Source organism: Pinus tabuliformis, chromosome 3_2 (assembly GCF_031772625.1).
Source record: "Pinus tabuliformis cultivar Carrire ecotype Pingquan chromosome 3_2, CPIR1, whole genome shotgun sequence".
NCBI classification, from domain to species: Eukaryota; Viridiplantae; Streptophyta; class Pinopsida; order Pinales; family Pinaceae; genus Pinus; species Pinus tabuliformis.
In genome coordinates, this window is record NC_142302.1 from 1,002,444,427 (window position 1) to 1,002,470,095 (window position 25,669).

Sequence of the window (25,669 nt, forward strand, 5' to 3'; positions counted from 1 at the left end):
TAAAAAACAAAACATATTTAACCTGCTGTGTAACTCAATGCAAAATGATTATTTCAAAAATGAAAAATTAAATAAATATTAACATCTATTTAATTATATAATATATGGAAACTTAAAATTAAGTTGACTTTAATTACTATTTATAATATGTTTATAGTTGCAATAATGCTTTCCATTTATTTTTAATTCTATTTATACTAATTTGGTGTGTGAATGGGTGGACGAGGTGTTTTGGTTTAAGTCAGTCAAATTCTAGCTTTGAATAGACTTTGACAATACAAATAGTCGCCGCATGTGTCACCCCTTTTTAATAAAATATTATTATTATTATTTTTTTTTTAAATTAAAAAAAGGGGTTAACATTAGGGTTGGAAGAGGGATATTGGAAACAAAAAAATTCAAGAATTTTGACGGTCGGGCAGGTGGATGGGACGGCGGCAGGCAAGTTTGACGGGAATCTATGGCGGCCAGAGAAGGTTGCCGGCACAGACAGAGCAACGGACTCAGATATTCCGTGACAGCTTGGCTGTCCCCCGTCAGCTCGATGCGACAGCGGGGCATGCCGTGCAAGTTCTTCTCCCCGGGAATCGTACTGGCGACCCTTGGGATGTCTCCCGCGTGCTGCGGAAAATTCGCACCGCGCAGGGTAGACTGCCTTTCCTATTTTATAATTTGCACAACCACGAGTTTCGAGCCCTGGACGTGGGGCTGGGAGGATATTCGTGCAGACGTAGAAAATTAACCTTGGTTAAATGGCGAGCGCTTGTTTGCTTTGACAATCTCAAGGGAGGAATCTGAGTTGGACGGGTAATCTCGATTCTCGTGGACCTATGGATCCACGCTTCCGCCGGCGGTCACATGACAGTGCAGGGGCTAGGGCTGGGGCTTGTTATTATCATCGTCTTCCATCCGACGTGGCGGTGGGCTGTGGCCTTTGTATGTATAATCGTTGAGCGTCCTTCATCAGAGACCAAGAGGAATTGTCTTTTTTTGCTTCAGCGCATTTGAAGAGCAGGAGGTCCGGTGATCAATTCCCGATCAGGCTCTCTTTCAAGCAAAAGACACATACATGTCGGTAAGTCTCTTGATATTCGCTGGAAATCCGTTATTTGCTTTAAAGTTTGCGTTTTTCTCTGGCAAAATCCATCAAGGACCTAAATTTCGACGGACTATCAGATCTTCTGAATCGCGCTCTGCCATGGGGTGCGAAATATCAGGCAAATTTATAGTTATTTTGTTTTGTTAGATCTGATATCGTCTTTCGAAACCGTAGTTAAGTTTTTCCTTGTAAGTATTATATTTTCGGACCTTTTGAGGACAGAAAGAGATAGCTTTGATCTCCAAGGCTAGGCAAGGGCCATGCGGGAGCAATATTATTGCTTTTTGTTCAAATCCTTTCGCGAAACTTCAAAACAGAATTTGTACAATACGCATACTACACGGCATAATAGACCGTTCCGATGGAAGATTAATCGAAAAAAACCGAGGGTTACCGGAAATCTTAAAAAATCGTAGCCTGTATGTTGTTTTGATTTTGTGTGAAATCAGCAGGTATTCCTATGGAATGGATATTGATACTCCACTGCAGGTTCTGTCTTTTCTCTCTCTTATCATTTTACTTTCATGTGTTTTGTAGTATATCTCGATATTTCAATGTAATATACGTTTGTTTGCCATTCCACATAAATATGTTCTATCTGAAACTTGCTTTAGCTTTTAGATGATTAAAATTTGTGTAGGAAAATCAAGAAAAAGTTAAAAACCCTCTCTGGATTTTCATCAAAAAATTATTTCAGTGCGGGAGTATCTCTGTGACCTTATCAAGGCTTTGGACCCGTCGGTTGCACTATGGTTCAGCGTTAAACTGGTGGAACTTTACCTGAACTACCGCAGGCCTGAATCCCAGCGTTTGGTGCTTCATCTTCCCTCATCTACCCGGGAATCTCCAGAGCAACACATCCCATGAGTTTAGTACCTGATCTGACCAAAATTTGGGTGGTTTATGTGAGAAAAACAAGGCTGTGGATCTGCTATGAGCGGAAGTGATAAGTGACTAGGCTCTATGAGTGGAATTTTGTCAGCTGCTGATGTGGACCTCCCAAGCCGTGGCGAGAATGCGAGTGCTGATAAGACCTGACCTTCCCTAGTTTGAAAAAAGGAAAATAACTGCACAGGTTGAAAAGCGTTTAATTTGGGGATTGGCCCATGGTGAATTGGGAGAGGCTCCGCGCTTGCTTGGGAGAGGTGCAACGTTAAAATCTCATTCTGCCCACGTTAAAGTGGCTTTTTGCACTATCATAATGAGGAATTGAGGTTTGTAGCAACCCCAAGATCAATCAAAAGCAAATGAAATGGTTCAAATGCATTTCAACTAATTTTACAAACATATTGATAGTTATAACCCTCAGCTGCAGCGTGCGTGCAGGGATTGGATGTGGTTTAAATCATAAGCATGAAATTAATCGCACATATCGCCACTGATGGTTATTATGATACTAAGTAGGAAGGAAATTTTGGCGAATCAAATAGTGTGATGTAAATATGGTATTTATTAGTCTGTTGGACTGCCATCTAATGTTTGATCATCGTCATACAAACAGCCTACATTCAAACCCTGGCAGGTAACGAGCTCTAAAACAATGTCCATGTTGGCTGTCTTTAACAGTCTGCCATATTGAAGTGGCTCTGACGACAAGTTCTGGTCCATAGCTCCCCGTGGTTTAAAAAATCTTTACCTTGCCAAAAAACTTAAAAAAGGTAAATACAGTTATCGGTGTTGAACCATTTGAGTTAATAAATAAGAAATGTATTTTATGAGAAGCGTGCAACGTAGTGTTTGAGAATATAAACACTTGGCTATTAATCTTATGTAGGTTTCTGAGAAAATATTAATTTTAGGCATTAAGCAGAATTGTCAGAAAAATAACCATTTGGCCATAATGCATACCCCCATCCTTGAAAGAGTTGTACTGTAGCATTCATTTGCTTGTAGTAGGCATTTTGATTTTTGAGTAAAGACCAATTCAAGCGGGTTAGGCAAGGCATAGTATGCTATTCAAAAAATTATTAATGGTGCAGAACCATAAAAACTGATTTGAAATTATTCTGGGCTCCACTTTCAATTCATTAGCAGCTAGAATTCAAGCTGGTTAGGCATATCATGCGATTCAAAAAATTATCAATGGTGCAGAATCATAAACTTTTCTTTGAATTATTCTGGGCTTCACTTTCAATTCATTAGCAGCTAGATTTGCAATTGTTTGCAAAATTGCTTCGAGGAATGCAGCTGCCAGCGTATGAAGTAGGTTACTTGCTCTACTTTTCTTATAGATTATCATTAAGTACCATGCATGCTTAATATTACTAGACCAAAGAGTGGAGAGATTGGATCATGAACAATCACCTACTGTAGCATGCTGTTGTCTGATTAACTGGTTGAAAATTTCTATTATATTTTTTCTATTCTGACGCAATTTCTTACACACTTCATTTGAGGAAGCAAGCTTGGAAGCACCTTCTGATACCCCATCGTCTGAGACAAGTTGTGTTCCTTTCAAGCTAATGTTGACTTAAGCAGTTAGCTGATTACTGACTTCCTTAAGTCATATTCATGTTTTTCCTTTGCAGACTTGGATTGAAGAAGGTGACTTGACTCTTTCCATATTTTAATTTCTGATAGATATTTTGCAGTCTGTTTTGCAAAGTTTTTGACTGCTGGCCAAACTTTGTCAAACGGCTTAAGTGGTTATGGAAGATAATTCCAACAAACATGTGTCTATTGTAGGATTGAAGTAACCCTACTTATCTTCTTTCAGTTTCCTCTGTAAGCTATTTTCTCCCTTGACCGTACATTGCCCGTTAGGTGTACACTATTGCTCCTTCAGTTCCTAATTCCATCAAATGTTACTTTTTCATTCCACTTTATATCTGGCAGGCGTTCACCAGGTCATGTGTATCCTGAAGCAAGTGTTTGATGTTATTGTGGCTACCACTCCCATTTACCTACTTAGCTTGAAGGCTTTGCAAACTTCAGTTATGATCATCTCTCTCCCATGGGTTTTGATTGTTGTCCAACTTGGTGAATGCAATTGCTTTTGAAGTTTGAACACTGGTGACTGGACTGACCTTATGGATGCTTCTCTGTTCTGAAGATTCCTTGATGGTGCTAATGGGGAGAACTGTCTTTATCTTCATTGTTGATAACGTATTGTGCCATTAATTTTTTTGAAAATTATTAACTTATTTCTGGGTATACAGGAAGCAGAATTTAAAGTCTAGTATACATGCCAAAGAGTCCTTTTAACTTGTTCTTATATGTGAATTCATTCATGCTCATGGAACAACTACTGAACTGGCTGTTCTTTCTTTAGAAGTAAGACAAAAGCTATATTCATTCATGGGATCATAATTATCAGTCACTCATGGGATCATAATTGTCAGTGGAGCTTTTGGATGCACTGGTATGATCCCGGCACCAGTTTTGTTAAATTGTTCAGGACAGAAAGAAACTGCGCACAAGTACCCTTCATAGGACACTAGCAGGCATTACAGTTGAAGGATTCTGATCTACACAAAGTGGTAGGGTGCCAATGTGAAATAGTGAGAGGCAACTTTTAGTTGAACCTGTTGTTGTGGTTATCACGTTCTCTTTTGAGAGAAACTGATGTGCATATTACTTGAAGGGATGCAACTGTCATCCTTTCAAAGAATACATATTATTACAGCCTATGATGAAATATTCATGTGCTGCTGTGAGTAGGTTTTCTAGAAAGAAAATCACATAGCAAAATCAGTTTTGAATCATGATGATTCAATAGATATGTCTTTCACAATTTACAACTTTATGATCTCTATTTTATTTGGGTTTCATGTAAATTGTCCATTTCTTTGTGTCAATTTTTGTGATCTCAGTGCATGTGCCATGAGTCTATTTGTATGTCTATGGAAACTTACTGGAAAAATTATTGCTTTGCATGTTTGTTTACATACTTACAACGATGGCATGGCTTAAAAATTGCACAAAAACATTGCAGTGCACACATGTCATAAAGTGCTGTTGTAGTCTTACTGATTCATCTGGAAAACAAGATCTTACTTACTGAGAAAACTAGTACAAGATTCTTCATGGCGTTGTCTACACTGCATAGTTTCTGCTAGATGTCTTAGTCCCCTGCATTTGGACACCTTGAGAGGATGGACAATGGATTCATCTTTATAATGGTGCAGATTTCCACCCTGAGAAAATGGATGCCACATGCTTTATGTGCATTGGTGAATTCAAGTACTGATAGAGGGTAAGCAAGTTCTACCTCAAATAGCAGTGTTCATAGCAACACTTGGACTCCCTTGCCTCTCTTTATCCACATGGTGCTCTTTAATATGTTTTAACTTTATGGGCACTTGTTTGTATGGAACTTGATACATATGATGGGTGTTGGTGAGCAAAAGGCATAGTAAATAAAGTCAGCAAAATTGTGACGGTTTGATGGAAATGGTGCAAGACAGTGTCTTTACCTGCTACTCAGGGTCCCTTATTCTATTTCTAATTAGGAGCTTGTCATTTGAAACTTCAGATTCAATACACTATACAGGAATCGAAGGGTAGCCAGTAGCTACATATTTTTACGAAAAAGAAGATGTGTTGTTTCTAAACACATTCTAGTATTATTGCAGAGCCTATTGCATTGTCATCTAAATGAAACTTGATATAATAAATAGACATTCTAAGCTTCTGCCTTTCCAAGAGAGGATACATAATGCGTACATATATGTGTGTGTGTGTGTGTCTATATATATGCCTAGTTTCCTTTTAGGAGATTTCCTCAGCCGGTTCCCTATGTTTATGACCATTGAGATGATTTCTTTAACATGATTCGAGCTTTCTCACCACTTGAGACTTTTAATTCTTGTTTACTGTTTGTAAACTTGTGATATGCAGTTACAATGGTTGGAATTTTTTCCCAATGGCCAATTCCAACTAATTGATCTTCTGTCACATGTTAAGCTCTATGGGGTACATGTGATTGCCAACTAATGGTGATGAGTGCTGTGAAGCAAAAGAACCATCTCAAGTATAAGATTACTGAGAAAACTAGTGTAAGATTCTTCATGGCGCTGTACGAGATTGCGTAGTTTCTGCTAGATGTCTTAGTACCCTACATTTGGACACCTTGAGAGGAGGATGGGCAGTGGATTCATCTTAAAAATGGTGTACGTTCCCAGCCTGACAAAATAGATGCTGCATGCTTTATGTGCATTGGTGACTTCCAAGTACCCATGAAGGCTGGCAGTAGGCAAGTTATACGTCAAATAACAATCAGTCCAAAGAAGCACTTGGATTCCCTTGGCTCTGTATGCATGCATGGATGGATGGATGGATACGTGCATACATGTACATATGTATATATGTATGTATGTATGTATGCATGGATGGATGTCATATATACATATGTACATGCATGCATGCATGCACTCACTTAGCTGGTTCGCTATGTTTATGACTATTGAGTTGATTTCTTTAACCTGATTCAAGGTTTATCACCACTTGAGTCTCTTAAGAAACCCTTGGCTTATGAGAAATGGAGTTGGAAGAAATATAGGGATGCAAGTTTGATAGAACTATTGCAATGCATTTTTGTTTTTGACATGCTTATGGCCTTCTTGCTTTTAATTCAGATTCTAGTTTAAAGTCTTGTTTTAAGTCATTACTGAAGCTTAACCACTCAAGTCTATGAAACGAGTTGCATAATTAGGTTTCTGCACGATATTTCTTATCATCAGAGAAAAGGGCAGTTTTATTGAAAGGATAAGTGAGCTGTTTTGCCGATAGGTGCTCTACAATTCAGTACGGGGGAGATGTTGTCAAGTTAGCATTAGATAACATTATATTGAAAAATAATAAAAAAATATTTACATTAAAAAATTAAAAAAATACAAGTCGGCTTTAGAGTAAATTTTAGATTTATGTTTTTGAGTTACAACTAGAACATGACAACATCTTAAACACTAAACCAACATAGATCAATCTTAATCTCAGGCCTCTCAAGCAACCAATGGGATCAAATTTATCATTTAATATGAAAGAATTAACACATGACATGGAATTAAAGGATAAAAAATGTACACCTTAAGAAATGATTGAATTTCGAAGTTTAGCCATTTAAGTCTATGAAAGGAGTTGCGTATCAGGTTTCTACATGATATTTCTTATCATCAGAGAAAATTGCAGTTTTATTCGAAGGATGAATGATAAAAAAATTTACACCTTAAGAAATTTGATCCCTCTTGGTACTTGATAGTTATGGGTGTAAAAAGGATTTACATTGGTTAGTAGATAATTTGAACTTGAGTTTTTGGTGCACTTATAGCTTATGGTTGGTTGTAATGCTGGATGTTTACCAACTTATAAAATCAATTAATACACTTCCTTGTGGCTTGTGACATGTAACTTAATGCATTTTGGAGTTTATTGTCAATTCAAACCAGTCATTGTTGATTTTGCAATTGGGTTTGGTAGCCCACACTTTATGGGTTTTAATGCCCTTATAATTTCCAAAGAACCTAGGAGTGGCCTCCTACTTAAGCTCTTGGCTAATTGATCTTATCTTAATATTTTGGTAAAGTACAAAAACTTTTTTCCCTAATTGATTTGCTATACTCTTGTGAAGATACTTTTATTAATTAGCATTTTAACTGTTCGTTATGAGTATGACAATTTTGGATTGGTTGAAAGTAAGTTCCACCATGTTGGAATTTACCAAGCTTCTAGTTGGGAAGATTAGAGCGTAAGTCTTATACAATATAAAATTTCTGTATTGTTTCTCATTTTGGTTAAAAGCAAGTTGCGATTTTTTTTACATGTCCATTGAAAATGAAAGAATTTGTTGAAGTTTTCCATTGTCAACCATCTACAATAAGAGGTGAAAAGTCAACACACATAAGAGAAGGCTTGCAATTGGAGCTTGTGTGAAGCGATTTTGATGGATTCCCATAAAAACCATTGATAGGGTTAATGTGAAACAGACTTGTTTGCAACACCAACTAGATACTAATCGAAGGATATGTCTAAATGCTATAGAAGTTAACTCTTATATGGGTCATCATAGCCATGGTCATTACTACAAAGCTTTTCAGGACTTTTGAAGGGGTTTACCGTTTTACCCAAGTAGCACAAAACATGTACAAGTTTTAGAAATGGGACTGCTGGGAAACACAACCACTCAAAAATGGGTATGTGGAGGGAACTCAGTATATAAAAAGGACAAAAATCCTAGACAGTTCTTTTATTTTTTATTTTTTATAAATAACACATTATCTTGTAAGAAAATAGGAATGACACAAAACCCATGTCTATGTTAAATGTTTACATGATGCAAAATCCCATAGCTTGGCGATATTGACTAATGCCAATCCCCATACCCTCATATATAATAGAATCCAATGGAAACGCTACAATTTTTCCAACCCTGAAATTCCCAAAAGTTGCATTCTAAATGTGTGGGATATGAAATTCTACTTTTTCCATATGAAGTCTAACCAGGTTGGAACCTCCCAAACTTCCCGAAACAATAGATGGTAATGCTAAAAATTTAAGTAAAAGTTGACAAACTCCTCAGAGCTCAGTCCCCTATGTATATTTTGCCTTAAAGGGTCATTGGCATGGATTGGACAATATTTTCCCATGGGCTCATGGGAAATTATGTGGGCTCAGAAACTTTCCAAATAAGTGCTAGGAATGTGACTGAAAATGGTTGAAATGCCTTGGAAACACCTCTGTTTGTATCAAAGAACATCTTCAGATTTGGAAATGTTGTATGGTATTATTGATGGCTTTTTGCAACTGTTTCAACATTTTAGAGGTTTTGGGTATAGGACATGGCCAAACTAGGTGTTTCTTGCAACTTAGGGTTTTACACTTTGGTTTACCTTTGAAAGATGGCTCTAAAAATTGATATCACATTAGTTGTATTTCAATATTAACCAATTCAAAGTTAGCAGAACTAGATTTGGATGGGATTTAGAATCCTAAAATTATGAACCTAATTGGAATTGGCCAAAAATTGATATAAAAACTGGTGGAATGAAAAAATACATGAAATTTTCTGTGAATACTTAAAATGTAAATCCAAAGCCTTAGATACCATATATACAAAGTTCTGCTTCTGTAAGGGTGAAAATAGCAAAACGACACAGAAACATAATTTTCTGAAACATTGAGGTTTTGAGTGGCCTCTAGAAACCACAAATGATTATACTAGAATATAAAATAATAATTTGAGTCTCTCGGATTGGGACCATGCATTTGATGTAGTTGCACAATCCATCTTTCACCTCTCCATTTGCTTTAAAGTCTTTTGTGTAATGTTACCTTTAGGTTTAGGTATTACTTAGCTCCATGTATAGTTTGATGGAGTACTTTGTTCCATCTCTCATCTGTGATTCACCAAGCAGGGATATATGTTTTTTTAATGGTTTTATATCTTTGTATGCTACCTTTGTTTTTCTTTTGCTCATAAACATATTTGCTTTAAAGTCTTTTGTGTAATGTTACCTTTAGGTTTAGGTATTACTTAGCTCCATGTATAGTTTGATGGTGTACTTTGTTCCATCTCTCATCTGCGATTCACTAAGTAGGGACATACGTTTATTTTTGGGTATAGTTTTATATCTTTGTATGCTACCTTTGTTTTTCCTTTGCTCATAAACATAATCCATGGCAGGTTTATCACCTTCCACCATCCATAACACTTCAACAATTGGCCAAATGATTTTGACAATCTCGTTTGCTCTAATCCAAAAAGGGATCTCATGAACTTTGCCATAGATATCTTTCCCTTCAAGGCTTGAAGACTGAGGATTTGAATTACAAAACTTTGAAGCTTGGGGCAATGGGAACCATATTGTTTCCATCAATAAGTCGCCATAAGAAAAAGTTAGAATGATAAATAATACATTGCAAAATTATAATTTTAAATTCTAGAATCAAGAATAATGAAATCCTTAACTTCAAAAATTAAAATACTTCTTTGGTTGGCTTTTGTCTTTTTGTCAAATAACCATGTCTTTACAAAAAGTACCAACATTTTCATTGTGATCTTGATTTTGTAGGATTAGGGACCATGCACTCTATGAAATTGATTAATCCATCCTTGACCATGTGATCTAAAATTCTACTAAAAGATTTTTGCATAATGATACTTTGGGTTTAAGAAAGGCCCAATTGCATGTAGATATTGATGGAGTTGCTTGTTCCATCTATTCTCAATAATTTTGCAAACAAAAGAAGATACTTGTTCTTTCACTCATTGATAATACTTATTATCTTGTTGGCGTGATCCATGACCTTACAGATTTAAGTTTATAACTCGTTGCACGTTTATCCCCATCCACCATTTGCAAGAAACAACAGGACACTAACTGGTCTTAAGTTGTCCATTTGTGCAATAAGAGGTTGCAACACAAGAAAGTTTATTGCAAAGCGAGTAATCTTTGGTCGAACAAGCTCCTTGCTCTTGGTTCTTTTCCTTATTAAGATTAAGGACCACATGTGATTATAGATGAGTTTTGTTATGGTTGTGGCTTGATCCTTCTTTACCCAATCAAGTTTTCTAGTGTCGTTAAATATGAGGTTCAAATAATGTGTAAGCATGAAGTCCAGAAAATAGTGCAATGTTTCTCCTGCAACATCTTGGTTGGGAAAACATAATTACTTGCATCATTGGTAATGGCTCGAACTACATTCTACACCACCACCTCCATCTTCATAACTGCATTGTACAAGAGCTCAAATAATATCTTCATATCGTTTAAAAACATAACTCCTCAAGGGTAAAAAATGAGGGAAATTGATGATGGGTTGGGACTTTCCATTGGTTCATCCACCAAACATGGTGGTACAACTTGGTTTGGCCCAATGTTGTTTCAATTCCACTCTGTTATCATTCACCTTCTCTTGCGAAATTGACACCCTCAAATCATGAAAATTAGCATATTTGAAGCCCAAATGATATTTAGTGATAACTTACCATGGGTTGATAATAGCGAGAGTCAGCAAGATTGAATACTATATTCACATCATGCCAAAATTGACCAATGCATTGTCAAGTAGCTAGCTTCACATCCTTTCACTCACTATCAATGGTGGGGCAAAGAGCCATGTGTTGTATGGAGTACGAAGAAGTTATTGAACCTATTTAGCTTGGAGGTTTGAATCTAAAGCTATGTTGCAGGAAATGCCTATTTAAGCAATGTTCCATATCTTGAGAGTCAAAACACTTGGAAATGTCAAAAACAGTGTTACTTGGGAGCGGGAGCGGGAGCGGGGAGCGGGAGCGGAAGCGGGAGCGGGAGCGACCATTTTCAGAAGCTCCCGGTTTGGGAGCGAATCGGGGAGCGATTTTTTAAAAATATATATATTTTATATATTTTTTAATTTTTGATACATATATGTCAACAAAAACATGTAGAATGATGAAATAGACATAAAAAACATAAAAAAACATAAATTGATCATTGAACCATATCACATCAATCATCTAGAAATTATAATCGTCATCAACCTTAGTAAAATAATAAATTAAAATAACATTCAATTCAATAACATTTATCATCATTGATCACCAAAGTAACAAGTTGTACTTGTAAGCCAAGTTTAACCATTACAAGAAGTAATATCGAAGATATTTCTAAGTCCTAACTTCTAACTGTTAACATGATATGAAATGTTAAAAATTTATAAAATGAAACATGAATAATGAGATGAAATGAAACAACTTTAGTCTTTCACAAAGCATCATATTCATAATTCACAATCATTACCAATGAGTTATAATTGCCAAGGCCCAACTTCAAACTTCAAATTTTCATTGTCACAGTCACCAGTGATATAATGTTTACAAAAAATATCATAATGTCATAATGATATGAAAGAGTCAAGAGTCAAGAGTCAAGGACTCAAAACTCAACACTGAACAGTTATGAAAACTAAAGTGACAAGTCACAAGTCTAATAGAAACTAAAAAAGACAAGTAAACTGTAAATCTACAAGTGGCCCTTGCCACGAGAGTCTCCAGGAGTATAAGTAGGTCTTGGCGGTCTTCTAGGAGTCTCCCGCCCAGACCGACGACCAGAACTAGAGCCTCCACGCGAGGGTGTCGATGGAGGTGGCGACAGCAATGGAACAAGACTCGGGCCCCGAGAACTGGATGGTGGAGGTGGAGGTGGCATGGCTGCTGCAGCTGCTTCAGCTTCATCCCGTACAAGCTCATCTTCTAGTTCTTCCATATGTACAATGCCATCTTCCAAATTGTCGTCCTCAGGGTGATTGTCCCAAATTTTATATGTGGGATCTTCATTAGCCCGATCACAGTAATGGCTCAACAACCTCAAATTGTAGTGCACATAAACCAAGCTTTCTGCTCGGTTTTCGTTGAGCCTGTTTCTTTTCACATTATGTATATAATTGTAGGTGCTCCAACACCTCTCTGCAGAAGAAGAATTTACAACCTGTGCAAGAACTTTCAATGCCAATTTTCGCAAAAGTCCGTCGCCGCCATATGTTTCCCACCATGTGAGAGAATCAAATTTATCTTTGTCGTCCATTGCATGGAAGTTACCATACAAACCACTGCCAGTGAAGTATCTGCCTATTTCAAGGCGCACAGCTGCACATTCCTCCCTGTCAGGCACCAACTTTTCTAATGCATCCAGATATCCTTTAGTTACCTCTCGATCTAAATGGGGTTTGGTCCTAACACCACCCCCTGCTGCAGGTTTGCCCAACCAAGAATCTGAGTAGTATTTTGGTGTAAGGATATACGCCAAGCAATGTAGTGGAAGGTTAAGCCTTTTCCACCGTTGACACACACAATCGTGAATCAGATTGTACAAGTCAGGATCTCTGTTATTAACAATGTCTTTTATTTCCCCCAACATGGTATCCATTTGCTCATACACCTCACCAATCACTGGTTTGTCTGTATCTGCAAACCGAATCATGTTATAAATTGGCTTGGTGAAATCCAATACCTGTCTCACAGTGGTCCAAAACTGCCCATCAAGAGCGGCCTCCTCCACCGTTTCAAAACCTGCAATGTCAGCTACATTTGTAGCCCTTTCCTTTAACACCTGCCAATTTGGACTTGATACCATGCTAGCTAAACCCTCTCTTACCTTCAAAAGGCGCCTGAAGGTGAGGTAATAGCTACCAAATCTAGTCCTCGCAATCTTCAGCAACTCCAATCTCGAGTGACTGCGGAAAAGGCCATGGGTATTGCTATGATTTGTAATAAATTTTATCATTTTTTTTCCTTTCTTGTACAAATCACCAATCCATTGGTATTGTTCATTTTTGTTTTTGACAATATCATGCAACAGAAGGTTCAATGTGTGAACCAAACATCCAGACCAAAATATGTTCGGGTATCTATCCTCAATAATTGCTCCCGCTGCCTTACAATTAGGAGCATTATCAGTGATGACTTGGATGACATTGTATGGGCCAATACGCTCAATTGTTTCAAGCAATGCTTCTGCAATGTTGATAGCGGTCTTGAACTTGTCTGAGTAATCATGTGCAGCTAGAAAAATGGGAGCACTTCGGGACACAGCGAGAACACTTATCAATGGCTTGCCTTTTACATTTGTCCATCCATCAGATACAATGGACACCCCATTGTCAGTCCAAGAACTTGTCATTTTATTCAAAGAATGTGATATTTTTGCTTTTTCATGATCAAGGCCAACTGTTCTTGCCTTGTCATACCCAGGGCTCTTGTATCCTTTAGGGGCATCATTTATGGCAGAAACCATTTCGTGCCAATAAGGTGAGCGTAGAACATTGAATGGTATCCCATTTGCATAGAGGAACCTGTAAATTTTTGAATCCACATCATTCCTACACCCCTCATCAAGGAAATCTGATATGGTTCTACGGCGTAAAGATGATGACCCTGAGCCTCCATGTCCATATCCACTGCCTTGGGAGGATGCTGAAGGAGTTCTTTGTGAGCTTTCAAAGAAACCCCTTGATCTTTTTGCTTTGTATTGGGCGTCCTCCTCTTCCTTTATGTATTTGGCTCTATCTTCTGTTGACACCTTGTCGCAAGTTCTGATTCCTATTTGTTTCTCTCCATCCCATGCCCTTTTCCCGCAAAGGTGTCTTCTCAAACGGGTGTATGAGCCTGTGAAATCAGAATTGCAATGGGGGCAATGAAATTTAGTGGTTCCACCCCCTCTCCCTGCTTCAGGCCTCTGAACATATTTCCACAATGGAGTTTGGTCTTGTTTAGTTTTTTGACCCTCATGTTCACCCTCCTCCACATCCTCCTCACTGGGGTTTTCACCTATTTGACTTCCTCCGGCTTCTTCATCCACCTCTTCAGTTTCAGGCCCCCTCCGTTTCCTACTCTCCACCACCATAATAACCAGAAAAGGGACCAGGAAGAGGAAAATGCCAATAAAAATCCCCAGGTCCATCGTGTTTGATGTTTGTAGGGTTTGAGTCTTGAATCTGCAAATTAATTTAGTTTATTGGGATTAATTCATTTAATTTATTAATTTAATTTAAATTAATGATCTTTAAACTCAAACAGGTAAATTAAACTAACCAAACTAACCACCTAACCAGCTAAACTAACTAAATGATTAAGTTACTTACCTCTGCAAGCTTGCTCCTCGCTCCTTGGCACTTGCTCCTCGCTCCTCAGCTCTGGCTCCTTGCTCCTCAGCTCTTGCTCCTTGCTCCTCAGCTCTCAAACTCAAGCTCAATCTCATTGAAATGATTTTGTTTTGGCCCATTGGGCTTATAAATCCAAAAAAATAAGTTAAATTTTTTGTTTTTTTCGGGTCCGCGGAATTTTTTTCCGCCGAATCGCTCCCGAATTTTTAAAATTCGCTCCCGGAGCGTTTTTTAATGCCCGGGAGCGATCAGGGAGCGATCGCTCCCCGATCGCTCCCGGGCATTAAAAAGCGCTCCGGGAGCGCGGGAGCGATCGCTCCCTGAAGCGCTCCCTCACAGACCAGGGAGTGCAAATTTTTTTACGGGAGCACGCTCCCGAAAATCGCTCCCGTCCGGGAGCGATTTGGGGAGCGCGCTCCCGACCCGCTCCCGAGCCGCTCCCGCCCGGAGCGCGCTTCGGGAGCGGGTTCGAAGGGGGGGGGGCGCTCCCCCGCATCACTGGTAAAAAAATGTATGCAACATCATGGAAATGCTACCATCCTTGTCACACATTGTTTCAAAATCTAGAAACACCATATGGCATCACTGGTGGCATTTATAGGTGTTTTGGCAATTTCCAATGACAGTTTGAGTGCTTTCTTGGAAGTTTGTGGCCCACTCAAGAACCCCTGATGGGTGTGGGACACACAGAAAGTTATCATTTGACCCATGCCAATGATCCCATAAGAAAAAACCAAGATATGGGATTGAGCTTTGAGGAGTTTGTCACTCTGGTAATTACTGGTCATATGAAATTGTTAAAGTAAAGGTTAACATTCTCCTTCACATTACCTTTTCTAACCTTTACTTAAATTTTTTGACATTACCATTAATTGTTCAAGGATGTTTGAGAGTGGGTCCAACGTTATCAGCCTCCATATGGGGAGTAGAATTTCATATCCATTTAGAATTGAAATCACATGCCCCAGTATTGCCATTGAAAACTCGTTCACATTTCCATGTTTCATGTGGCTTTGCTCTAAACTGCTCATGAGTAGGCTGATTGGAGTAGGCTCCAAAATTAGTGTTTCCATCATGTTGTCTGAGGATCTGAGAGGTTTTCCATTTCTCATCTTGAATTTTCTTTTATTGCCTTCCTTTGTTGAAATGGCTTCAAGAGCTGTTGGCTTTTTTTTTTGAAGGGTGGGGGAGGAGTTAAATGAATCAGTTGGCAGTGGGCACCTTTTTACAGCCTCTAACTTCGCCTACGATATACATAAGAGTTGTTTCAGCATGTGCATACCCACTCGCACCCACCCCCTGATTTGCTTCCCACAATGGTTGCATTCTATGTCTCCCCCCTCAGCCGAAATTTTTCAGTGGTTCCATTCAGTTCTCTCTTCTCAGAGACAGGGAATTGTCTTAAACAGTTAAAATTCTGCAAATAGAAATATAATGTTGTCTTAAACAGAAAAATAACAGATTCAATATATTATTGCAGGGTTTGAAATGCAAGAATTTGCCTCTGAATGGGCACAAAAGTTTGCCAAAAGATCTCATTAAATCTTGTAGCAAACAGTTAGATGATAACTGCAAAGCAAGTCCCCAATGAAATCAACCCCAACAAAGTTTTGAATCAGCTCAAAAATTACTTGAACAGCTGGTCAGTGGTACAACTTCAAGTGCCCCAAAGGCTAACATTGAGAAGTGTGTGAGGCAAAAAGGGGAGGAATGTGATTATAAGGATGTTATTAAGGTGCTTGGGGGTTTAGGTTCTTTTTGGGGGATTTTTTTTTTTTTAACCAACTAGGCTCATGGTTAGGCAGCCCAATCATAGCTATCAAACTCAAGTCATGTGCTACTTAACTGAGTGGCAGATTTTGGTCTAACATGGCTGAGTGAGTCTGAGTTAGGTCAAACACAAGTTCTAAGTGTATTTGCTGGAAAACTGGTCATACCTGTTTAAGTCTTATAACATTGGTGGATAATATCACTCTTGACTTGAGAAAATGACTGAAAACTCCTAATTTCCTGTCAATCAGGATGTGATTCTCTGAATTGACTATTACACTGAGAGTGGCAATGATTCAGGCAGTGTCTTCCTACGATTTTTTTTTTCTTTGGTAGTTTTCAAAGCCATGGTTTTGAGCCCTAGCCTGGGGACGAATTTTGCTTTCCATTGCTCTTTCTTTGTTGCTTGTTTCTTCCATCTTTTTTGTCTTGGTCTTCACTTCTCAGCTTTGAATGAGATGACTCAACTTGGTCTGAAGTGGACTGTTCCTGATTTGAAAATGTAATGTCTTGTCTCAGGCTTGATTCTATCATGGAAAGGATTTCTTTCAAAAACAGAGTTGTTCTCTGAAGCCCCTTTCCCTGTCTGGTTGATCAGGGACTTCATCAGTATCCTATAATTTAATTATCTTTACCAGTTGCAGAGGCAACCGCAATCTGATCAGGGACTTGATCAGCATCCCATCTTTTAATTTTCTCTACCAGACAATCACTTCATATTCAGCCATTTTCAGCGATGATCTGCTGTTTCTTGGACAGGATCAGTTCTTCAAAATGTTCAAAACCCATAATCTACAATACAAGATGTGGGTTTTTTGAAAGGTTCAAACTGTGCTATGTGGCTTGGCTTAGAAAAGATCGTGCAAAGAAAGAGAATATTTTCATATTTCAATGGCTATTCTCAAGTATATTCAGTGTCAAAATTATTTGGTTGAAATCAGCTTTGCTGTGGTCTTAATTTACACACAACCCTGCATACAATAATAAGGCGCATTGTATTATTATCTTGGACACCTTCAGATAGGATCCCAAAGGCCAATCCGCTCAAAAGCACTTTCATACCATAATTCCAAGGACAGACCTAGAAGTCTAACCCAAACTGAAACAGAAGATGGGAATTCTTCAAAAGGTTCAAACCCAAAGCCTACAATGGAAGTTGGTGATTCCTCGAATGGGTCAAACCAAAAGTCTAGACTCTACAGTCAACTTGAACAGCCTTGCTTTCCTATCATCCGTCAAATGTAGAATCCCTGCCTCTGTGGTTGAACTTTGAAGAAGAAAATGAGAAAGTACCCTTGTGGGAGCACTTTATAGCCAAAGTTCAATTAATTCTGAACTTTCCAGCTATTCTTAAATCCTTTGAGCAACGGTTTCTGCTAAGGGCTGGATGCATATAAGCTGACATATTAAGGCAAAGCACAGCAAGTGTGCCCTGCAAGAGGTTCTAGACTGGTTCTTAGGCATATTGGGGTCAGATTTCTTCTTCTTTTCATTTTCAGGAGGGCTGCTAGAGTTCCAGTAAAGGAAACCCGTCTTTGCCACTTGAGCGCCATTGTGCTAAACCCAAAAATTGGTTGAAAACTTACATCCACAAATTATTGTGAGATTACACTCAGCATAAATGCCTCATATCAGATTACGATCAGTTGACATGTTTGCTTTTTATCCATATGGCCCTTCTCAAATAAAACTGCAAGAAAGCAAGGCCTACATACATCACTATAGAAAATGATGAAAGCTGTAGTTGCGGATTCTATTGTGGATATGAGCAGCCATCCAGAATCTTCTTCCGCAATGCTGTCTGCTTTTCTTATGTTCAGATTTGTTCCTGGACATCAACTATTGAAAATGATATCCATGGGTTGCAACACCAAAATGTACAGACACGATAGTCACAAGATTTCAGTGCCAGAGAGATAATCACCAAATAGGGATCGACTTACACTGTAGATTACTAGTCAGCATCTCAATCTATCCATCTCTGCATCATTCTTTTAATAAAGTACAGACTAGTGTTCCACAGGGATGTCGCCCATTCTCTTCCCATGCTTTAGGGGCTGGGTTGGGGGGTGCCTTGGGAAATGTTACCCCACCCCCCATTTTTTGGGAAACAAGGGGAAACATGTTCCTAGTGTGGGGAGCACATTTCCCAAAAGTGGTGGGACATGCATCTGGGCACCCCCCTACTGCTCCTAAAGAAGAGTGCACCTACCTTTGAAGAGGGGGGCATCTGCGCATCCTTCCACCTCTCAGAAAGGTGGATGCACCCCCAAATAGGGGGGCATCTGGGGCATCTGGGAACCTCCCAACTCCCCCATGATTTTTTGTCCAACATTCATTTAAAGATAAAACATATATAGGGGATTGAGCTTTGAGGAGTTTGTGACCATGGTAATCAATGGCAATATTAAATTTTTGAAGTCGAAGTTGGAATGTCAACTTTTACTTAAATTTTTAACATTACCAACTGTTTCAGGATGTTTGGGAGTGGTTCCAACCTCATCAAACTTCATTTGGAGAAAGTAGAATTTCATATCCCATTAAGAATTCAGTAGACTTGACATTTTTCAGGGTTATAATTGGCAGGATTGTAGCATTTCCACTGAATGTATTAGGGTATGGGGTTGGCATTATTCAAGTCCACCAAGCTATGGGATTTTGCATCATGTAATCATCTATGAGAGTTAATATAGACCGGGTCTCCTAAAATGTCATTTATGTGTATCATTCTTATTTTCTTGCAAGATAATATGTTATTTGAAAAAAAGAAAACTATATATCTATATTTTTTGTATTTTTATATAATGTGTTTCCGGTGTACCCATTTTGGTGTGCTCATGTTTCCAGGCATTCACATTTTGGAAACTTGTACACATTTCCATGTTTTATGCAACTTAGCTATTTTGCTTAGAGTAATTATATTCTAGAATGATAAATCTAAATCAATGTGCATTTCCTGTCTCCTTCACCCCCCCTTATTGGAAACTTGGTGGAACGTAGGTACTGTTGATCATTAATATGGAAATGCAATTTTAGCTTTAAGAATGTATTTCTTTATATGGAATTTAACGGTAAAGTTTCACCTATCCATGATATGAAAACCAAGCTACTGGGGGGAACCTGTTAGCCATTTCTAGCTGCAATATAAGTTTGGCACTTTTCTAACATTTATGTGGAAATCTAAAAAGAATGTCTATGGAGTTTTTTGTAACGAATTCTTGTTTGCCATACCTGGATGTAGGAAAGCACCTCTCCTTCATATAGCCCCTCTGGGTGTGATTTAAAAAGTTGAAAATATATTTCATTGCTAACTAAGATATTCATATTTTTGTATGAATGCTACGAAGCTAATGAAGATGTATACTCGATGTTAAAACTCAAAGCATGGGTGTTTATAGTAGTGTTAGTTTAGCTTCCATTGCTTGTGCGAAGATGTGCTAAAACATGACACGTGTTTCTCTTTGAAGCATTCTCGTCTTTCTTTTGATATTCTAAATTGGTTAGTCAAGAAACACTATTTGCAGAATGGGTGTTTGTTGTTATTGTCATAAATTCAAACTCTATAAAGGTTGAAGGGCAGTAAGGTAGGATTCAAATTAAACTATTACAACACAACTCATATTGGGGACAGAATAGAATATGTGGAGAGCATTCTAGTTATAGAAATTTTGGGAATTTACACTTGAGAAAATTGAAGATTCACATTGCATGAGTATTTTTACTGCACTAAATTTGTCTTCTTAGCAGACACAGAAATCACCGCTTTGCTAACCATCAGTAGATTCCCATAGCTTAATGTGAGAGATGGCCCTGATCTGAAGGAAACTCTATAATCTTTTAGCTTTCTGTTCTTTTTGACCACACAATTTGGCTTCCCTTACAGGTTAAAGTGATGTTTTCAGTAAGGCACAATCATTCGGTTGCTATTATTCTTGGGGAGTATTTTGCAGGGTACTGGTTAAAATTTAGAGTCCATAAGACCTATTTCTATATAGGTATCCTACAGGTTTCCGAAATTTTACTTCTTTGATATTGCTGTCATTATTTACGATAATAGCGCAGTTAAGTTATCTTAATGTAATAAGATTGAATTATCTGGAAATAAAGTTCAGAAGTGTTTATGCTAAAAATCCCCAGGTCATTTGCTCGAATTTATAATAGGAAAACTAGCCATGGGAAGTTGCTTGTTATTGTCTCTTCAGTGTCTAATGCAATGTTCATTTTACAGCAAGAGAAGGGCCGGCCACTGCCAAAATTTGGTGAGTGGGATGTGAATGACCCAGCTTCGGCAGAAGGATTCACCGTAATTTTTAACAAGGCGAGAGATGAAAAGAAGACAGGTGGTACTACTCGGATCCCAGGCGTTCCTGCGGAATCTCCTGCTAAAGATGACGACGCTTATAAAAACCATGGAAGTTATCCTCAAAAATCATCCACTGTGGGTTTCAAAACTGTTGCTGTTCATTTTGTTTTGATGAATTTCTTAAAGACAATGCTAGCCCTACTAACTACTTTTATGGGCTTTTGTGATGCAGAGAAAGTGGCTTTGCTGCATGCAGCCTAGTGCTGTGGAATCCTAAGTAAGTTATTTACATATTATAGTCTGTGTCATTTTACTTTTGAGGAAACTGATGTAGTTCAACATACTGGAAACTCGGCTATATTACAAAGGCTCGAGTTGCATCAAGTACTAGACTGTAAATCTCGGTCTCTTTAGCCTATATCTGATACAAGAGGGAGGAGGGTGGCATACATGGGTGTTATATTCCACTTTGTTTTTCTTCTTTGTTACAGCTCTTCTGTTTGTATATGTTTAGTCTTAACTGAACTGCTTTGGCTCATTTATATACCTCATGGGAGCAAACAGAAGGTTTATATTTGTTTAGCCTCGAGGCACTGCGTGTGATGGTCAAAACATCCCTATTCTTTGTATTTGTTTTGTGAGGAAACTGAAGTTGCTACAAATGAATATATCAATATTATAGACTCGCATGCAAAAGCTACATTGTTCCATCCTAGATGTAGAGTCTGAAATAGTTTTTCATGTCTTTGTTGCTTTGGCCTTTAATATTTTAACCTTCTTCTTAGTTGGGGGAGTTCAATTTTTAAGTCTAATTGGTTGTAGTTGTAGCAACACCAGAGAAATGCTTGCACGTAGTTCATGCATCCTCATCCTTTATATTTTCCGATGAATATCCAGTAAATGTTATAATATATGATTATCCTTTGTTGCATATATCATTATCCTGTTGTTGCATATTAAGTCTACCTTGATAGTTTAGATGTGTACTTATTTTCTTGAACATTTTTTTCCTTTCCCATCTCAGGATACACGTGCAATCTATTGTAACTGTAATAATATCGTGAGGATACTTCAACTTGTGAATTTTGTTATACAGCAATAAATCTGTTGAGTTAATGTTAACACTGAGGTGACATTACCATTGTCGCTCGTGCTACAATAATGGAACCTCAAACACCTCCTTAAAGTGAAATAGCTGGCAACTGTGTCATGATGGTAAGAAAATTATTTTTGAGTTAAAGATGTTAGCACTGAGGTCACATTACATTGTCACTAGTGCTACAATGATAGAACCTCAAACTTCTTAAAGTGAAATAGCTGGCAATTATGGCATGATAGCAAGAAAATTATCTTTTGCTGTGGTATATGGATAGGATTTTCTGAATGTTGTAAGCATGTAATTAATAAACTAAACTTGCCAGTAAATGTTATAAGATACCACCATCCTATTATTTCATATGAATTCTACCGTGATAGTTTAGATGTGTGTATTATAATGATGGACATTTCTTTCCTTTCCCATCACAGGATACAAGTGCAATTTATTGTGACTAACAATATCCTGAGAATGCTTTTACTTGGGAATTTTGTAACACTACCATAAATCTGTTAAAGATGTTAACTCTGAAGTCACAATACACTGTCACTAGTGCTACAATAATGGAACCGCAAACATCTTCGTAAAGTGAAATAGCTAGCAGTTGTGGCATGATGGTAAGAAAGGTAACTTTTGCTGTGGTATATGGTTATGGCATGATGGTAAGAAACGTATCTTTTGCTGTGGTATATGGTTATGGCATGATGGTAAGAAAGGTATCTTTTGCTGTGGTATATGGATAGGATTTAAGTTTTTTCTGAATGTTGTGAGCATGTAATTTTTCTAACGTAGAAATGTGATGCCCATGTCAACAATCGCATGCATTTTTAAAGGCCATGTATTAGAGAGTAGTTCCTCTTACAAGTATTAACCTGGAAAGACAGATTTGGTGGAATAATGTGCTTTATTTTGTAGTGCAGAGTGTATGTCGATTGCAGATTCTTTAATATTCTGGAAAGTGAATGGGCTTGAGCAAAGTCAAATGGTTGACTTTTCTCATGCTTGCTCAATTTCTGGAATATTCCAGATAGGATTTAAGTTTTTTCTGAATGTTGTGAGCATGTAATTTTTCTAACGTAGAAATGTGATGCCCATGTCAACAATCGCATGCATTTTTAAAGGCCATGTATTAGAGAGTAGTTCCTCTTACAAGTATTAACATGGAAAGACAGATTTGGTGGAATAATGTGCTTTATTTTGTAGTGCAGAGTGTATGTTGATTGCAGATTCTTTAATATTCTGGAAATTGAATGGGCTTGAGCAAAGTCAAATGGTTGACTTTTCTCATGCTTGCTCAATTTCTAGAATATTCCAGAATCTACTTGCAGATTTTTTAATATTCTGGAAATGGAATGGGCATGAGCAAAGTCAAATAGTTGACTTTTTACATGCTTTTTATTTTTGGAATATTCCAGAATCTACCATCAACATAAAGATAATAGGGGTAAATTTGGAGCTCTTCACTTCTATGTTTTGAGTTAGGTATCTCTATTAAATTACTTTTCATTAAATAGGATAATAGGGGTAAATTTGGAGCTCTTCACTTCTATGTTTGAGTTAGGTATCTCTATTAAATTTTCTTTTCATTGAATAAAAATAGGTTTAAATTACTTTTCATGTAAATTTGGAGCTCTTCACTTCTATGTTTGAGTTAGGTATCTCTATTAAATTTTATTTTCATTGAATAAAAATAGGTGTTGGGAAATCTTTTCTAAGGTACCGAAAAAGCCTTTTTCTCGTCATTTGAGCTATTTTCTTTGTACTTCATCTTTAGGGCCATTTATACCAGTTACAAATGGGCAATTTCATAGGATCTATTATTTTATAAAGAATCGTTATTTTCCTCGAATTCCCTTGTTTCATTTTTCCTTTCCATGTGTATTCTCAAATGAAATAGGTTCATGTAAATGCTAAGTAGTGCCGTCAAAACTATGTGACCTATTGTGGATTTGAGCGGTGTAACGTATGCATGCCATTTTGGGATCTTGATGACATGTAGTAAATGTATCCTCATTGCTAACCTCACTGTCATTCATTTCTTCATTGCCACTAAAGCCTTGACTGATTTTACCTACTCAATTAGGATGGTTTTTTTAGCAACTTGTATCCACGTCTCTTCAATTGCCATGATGCTTGAAGTTGATATGAATATCCTTGAGAGTGTCTGTTTGTTGTCTCCTTTAATAGCCAAAGACACTAAATGCCTTCCAATTTTCACTTTAACCTTTAGAAATCACACTTGTTTATTCACACCCTAAGTATTTGAACTCAACAAAGTTAACTTTGTTATCATTGAGTAATTGTATGCAAACTAGGCTTACGTATGATCTAACTATATAAGACATGAGTTACGGTTGATATCATAATGTGGGACTTCATATTAAGTTTCTCTTGAAAATTTAACTGGTCACGTGAGGGGAGCTCACAAGGCACGAACTACACTAAGGGACAACAATATGAGATGTGCCCACTATCACCATAGCTACTACCTTTTGCTCTTTTGTGGGCTTTCACCATTAGGGAGGCTTCCCTATAGTAAGTCACCTAAATGATATACTAAGTCCAAGGAATAATGTGACAAGACAAGTTTATAAAGGACAACTTTTCTTAAGAACAAGGCCTAGCAAGCATACAAGGCAATTCACATTCTTCAATATGGGCTACTTATCTAGGCTTTAGAAATAACAAGTCTAAAGGATCAACCTAGAGTCACAAGGCCAATAAAAGGCTTCTAAACATTGAATACCTCCAATTTATGGACCAAGAAGCCTTTGACAAGCCATAAGTTTCATTTTAGGGAAAACTAGGGCTTTCCTCAGACAAAAATCTACATAGGGCAAGAGACTTTAGCCTTAAAATGGATGGATTGGCCACTAAATGGAGTTGATTTCGAGGCAACCAACTTTCCTTCTAATGTTGGATCCTCCCTCAAGCCAACGACTTGTGCCCTTGTTGAAATTTGTGCTGTAGCCTTGGCTAACAACTTATTCTCGAGGGGTTGAAAATTAGTTGTAGAGAGAGAGAGAGTGAAGTTTAGGTGAGAGTTTATGGATGATCAACAAAGTGACCAAGGCTAGTGCATAGTCCTTGGGATGATGGAGTCTATGGGATTGAAAAATTGATAGATCTTGGCAAGGAGTAAGGGAATGATGAAACCCTAGGTTTCAAAACCCTATCACTTTTGTGAGGGAGCAACAAAATCAATTGGGAGAGCTAATTTAAAGATTCACTAGTGGGATTGCCATTTGCATTCTATAAATGAGTAACACATGTAATACATCTAGATTTCGTACAATGATTTTCAACAATAACTAGCACAATAGAAACCCTAGATAATTAACCATTACATACATTCCATACAATGTTTTTCAACCATAACTAGCACGATAGAAACCTTGGATAATTAACCATTACATACATTGGACACAAGATATGAAAAATGATCAAATTGCTCCAAAATGACATCTCCAAGACTAAAGAAGTAGCTCCAAAAAACAAAGTACACCATAGAGTCACATCTCCACAAGATACAAGAAGGTCAAAAATATCTAAGAGGGTTGAAAATAGTCACGAGTGATAATGATCCAATCGAATGAGTATCTATTTATATGAGGATTAAGACATAAATATCCTAATGAAGGCCCTCAAACAAGTTTGATGCCTAAAAAGTACTTAGGTTACAAGCCAACCCACTAGTTTTGTTAAAATATGCCCTAATTAGACCACACATTTGAGCCATAACGTCCATAACGTTGGCATCATCCAATGTAGATGCTCTAAATGCCATGTTTGTGTCCAATATGTGTAGATGCCTGTAAAGCCC

At 37.7% G+C, this 25,669-nt stretch overlaps 1 protein-coding gene and 1 long non-coding RNA gene across 2 annotated transcripts; both read left to right on the forward strand.

Annotated features, from left to right (window-relative positions):
- Positions 1 to 778: 778 nt before the first annotated feature.
- LOC149183989 (protein NOI4-like) lies at positions 779 to 21,450 on the forward strand. Its single transcript, XM_089417356.1, has 3 exons — positions 779 to 1,075; positions 20,676 to 20,885; positions 20,983 to 21,450. Exons 1-3 carry the CDS (start codon positions 1,070 to 1,072, stop codon positions 21,025 to 21,027), a joined length of 261 nt encoding a protein of 86 aa, XP_089273482.1. The 5' UTR covers positions 779 to 1,069; the 3' UTR covers positions 21,028 to 21,450.
- On the forward strand, positions 1,083 to 2,102 carry LOC149183990 (uncharacterized). Its single transcript, XR_016257222.1, has 2 exons — positions 1,083 to 1,588; positions 1,797 to 2,102. It is a non-coding gene; the product is annotated as an uncharacterized LOC149183990 (long non-coding RNA).
- Positions 21,451 to 25,669: the final 4,219 nt, after the last annotated feature.

Excerpts from the sequence above, each read along its gene's own strand:
- LOC149183989 (XM_089417356.1), top strand. Across the intron at positions 20,886-20,982 it reads ATCCTCAAAAATCATCCACT|AGAAAGTGGCTTTGCTGCAT; the intron begins GTGGGTTTCAAA and ends TTTGTGATGCAG.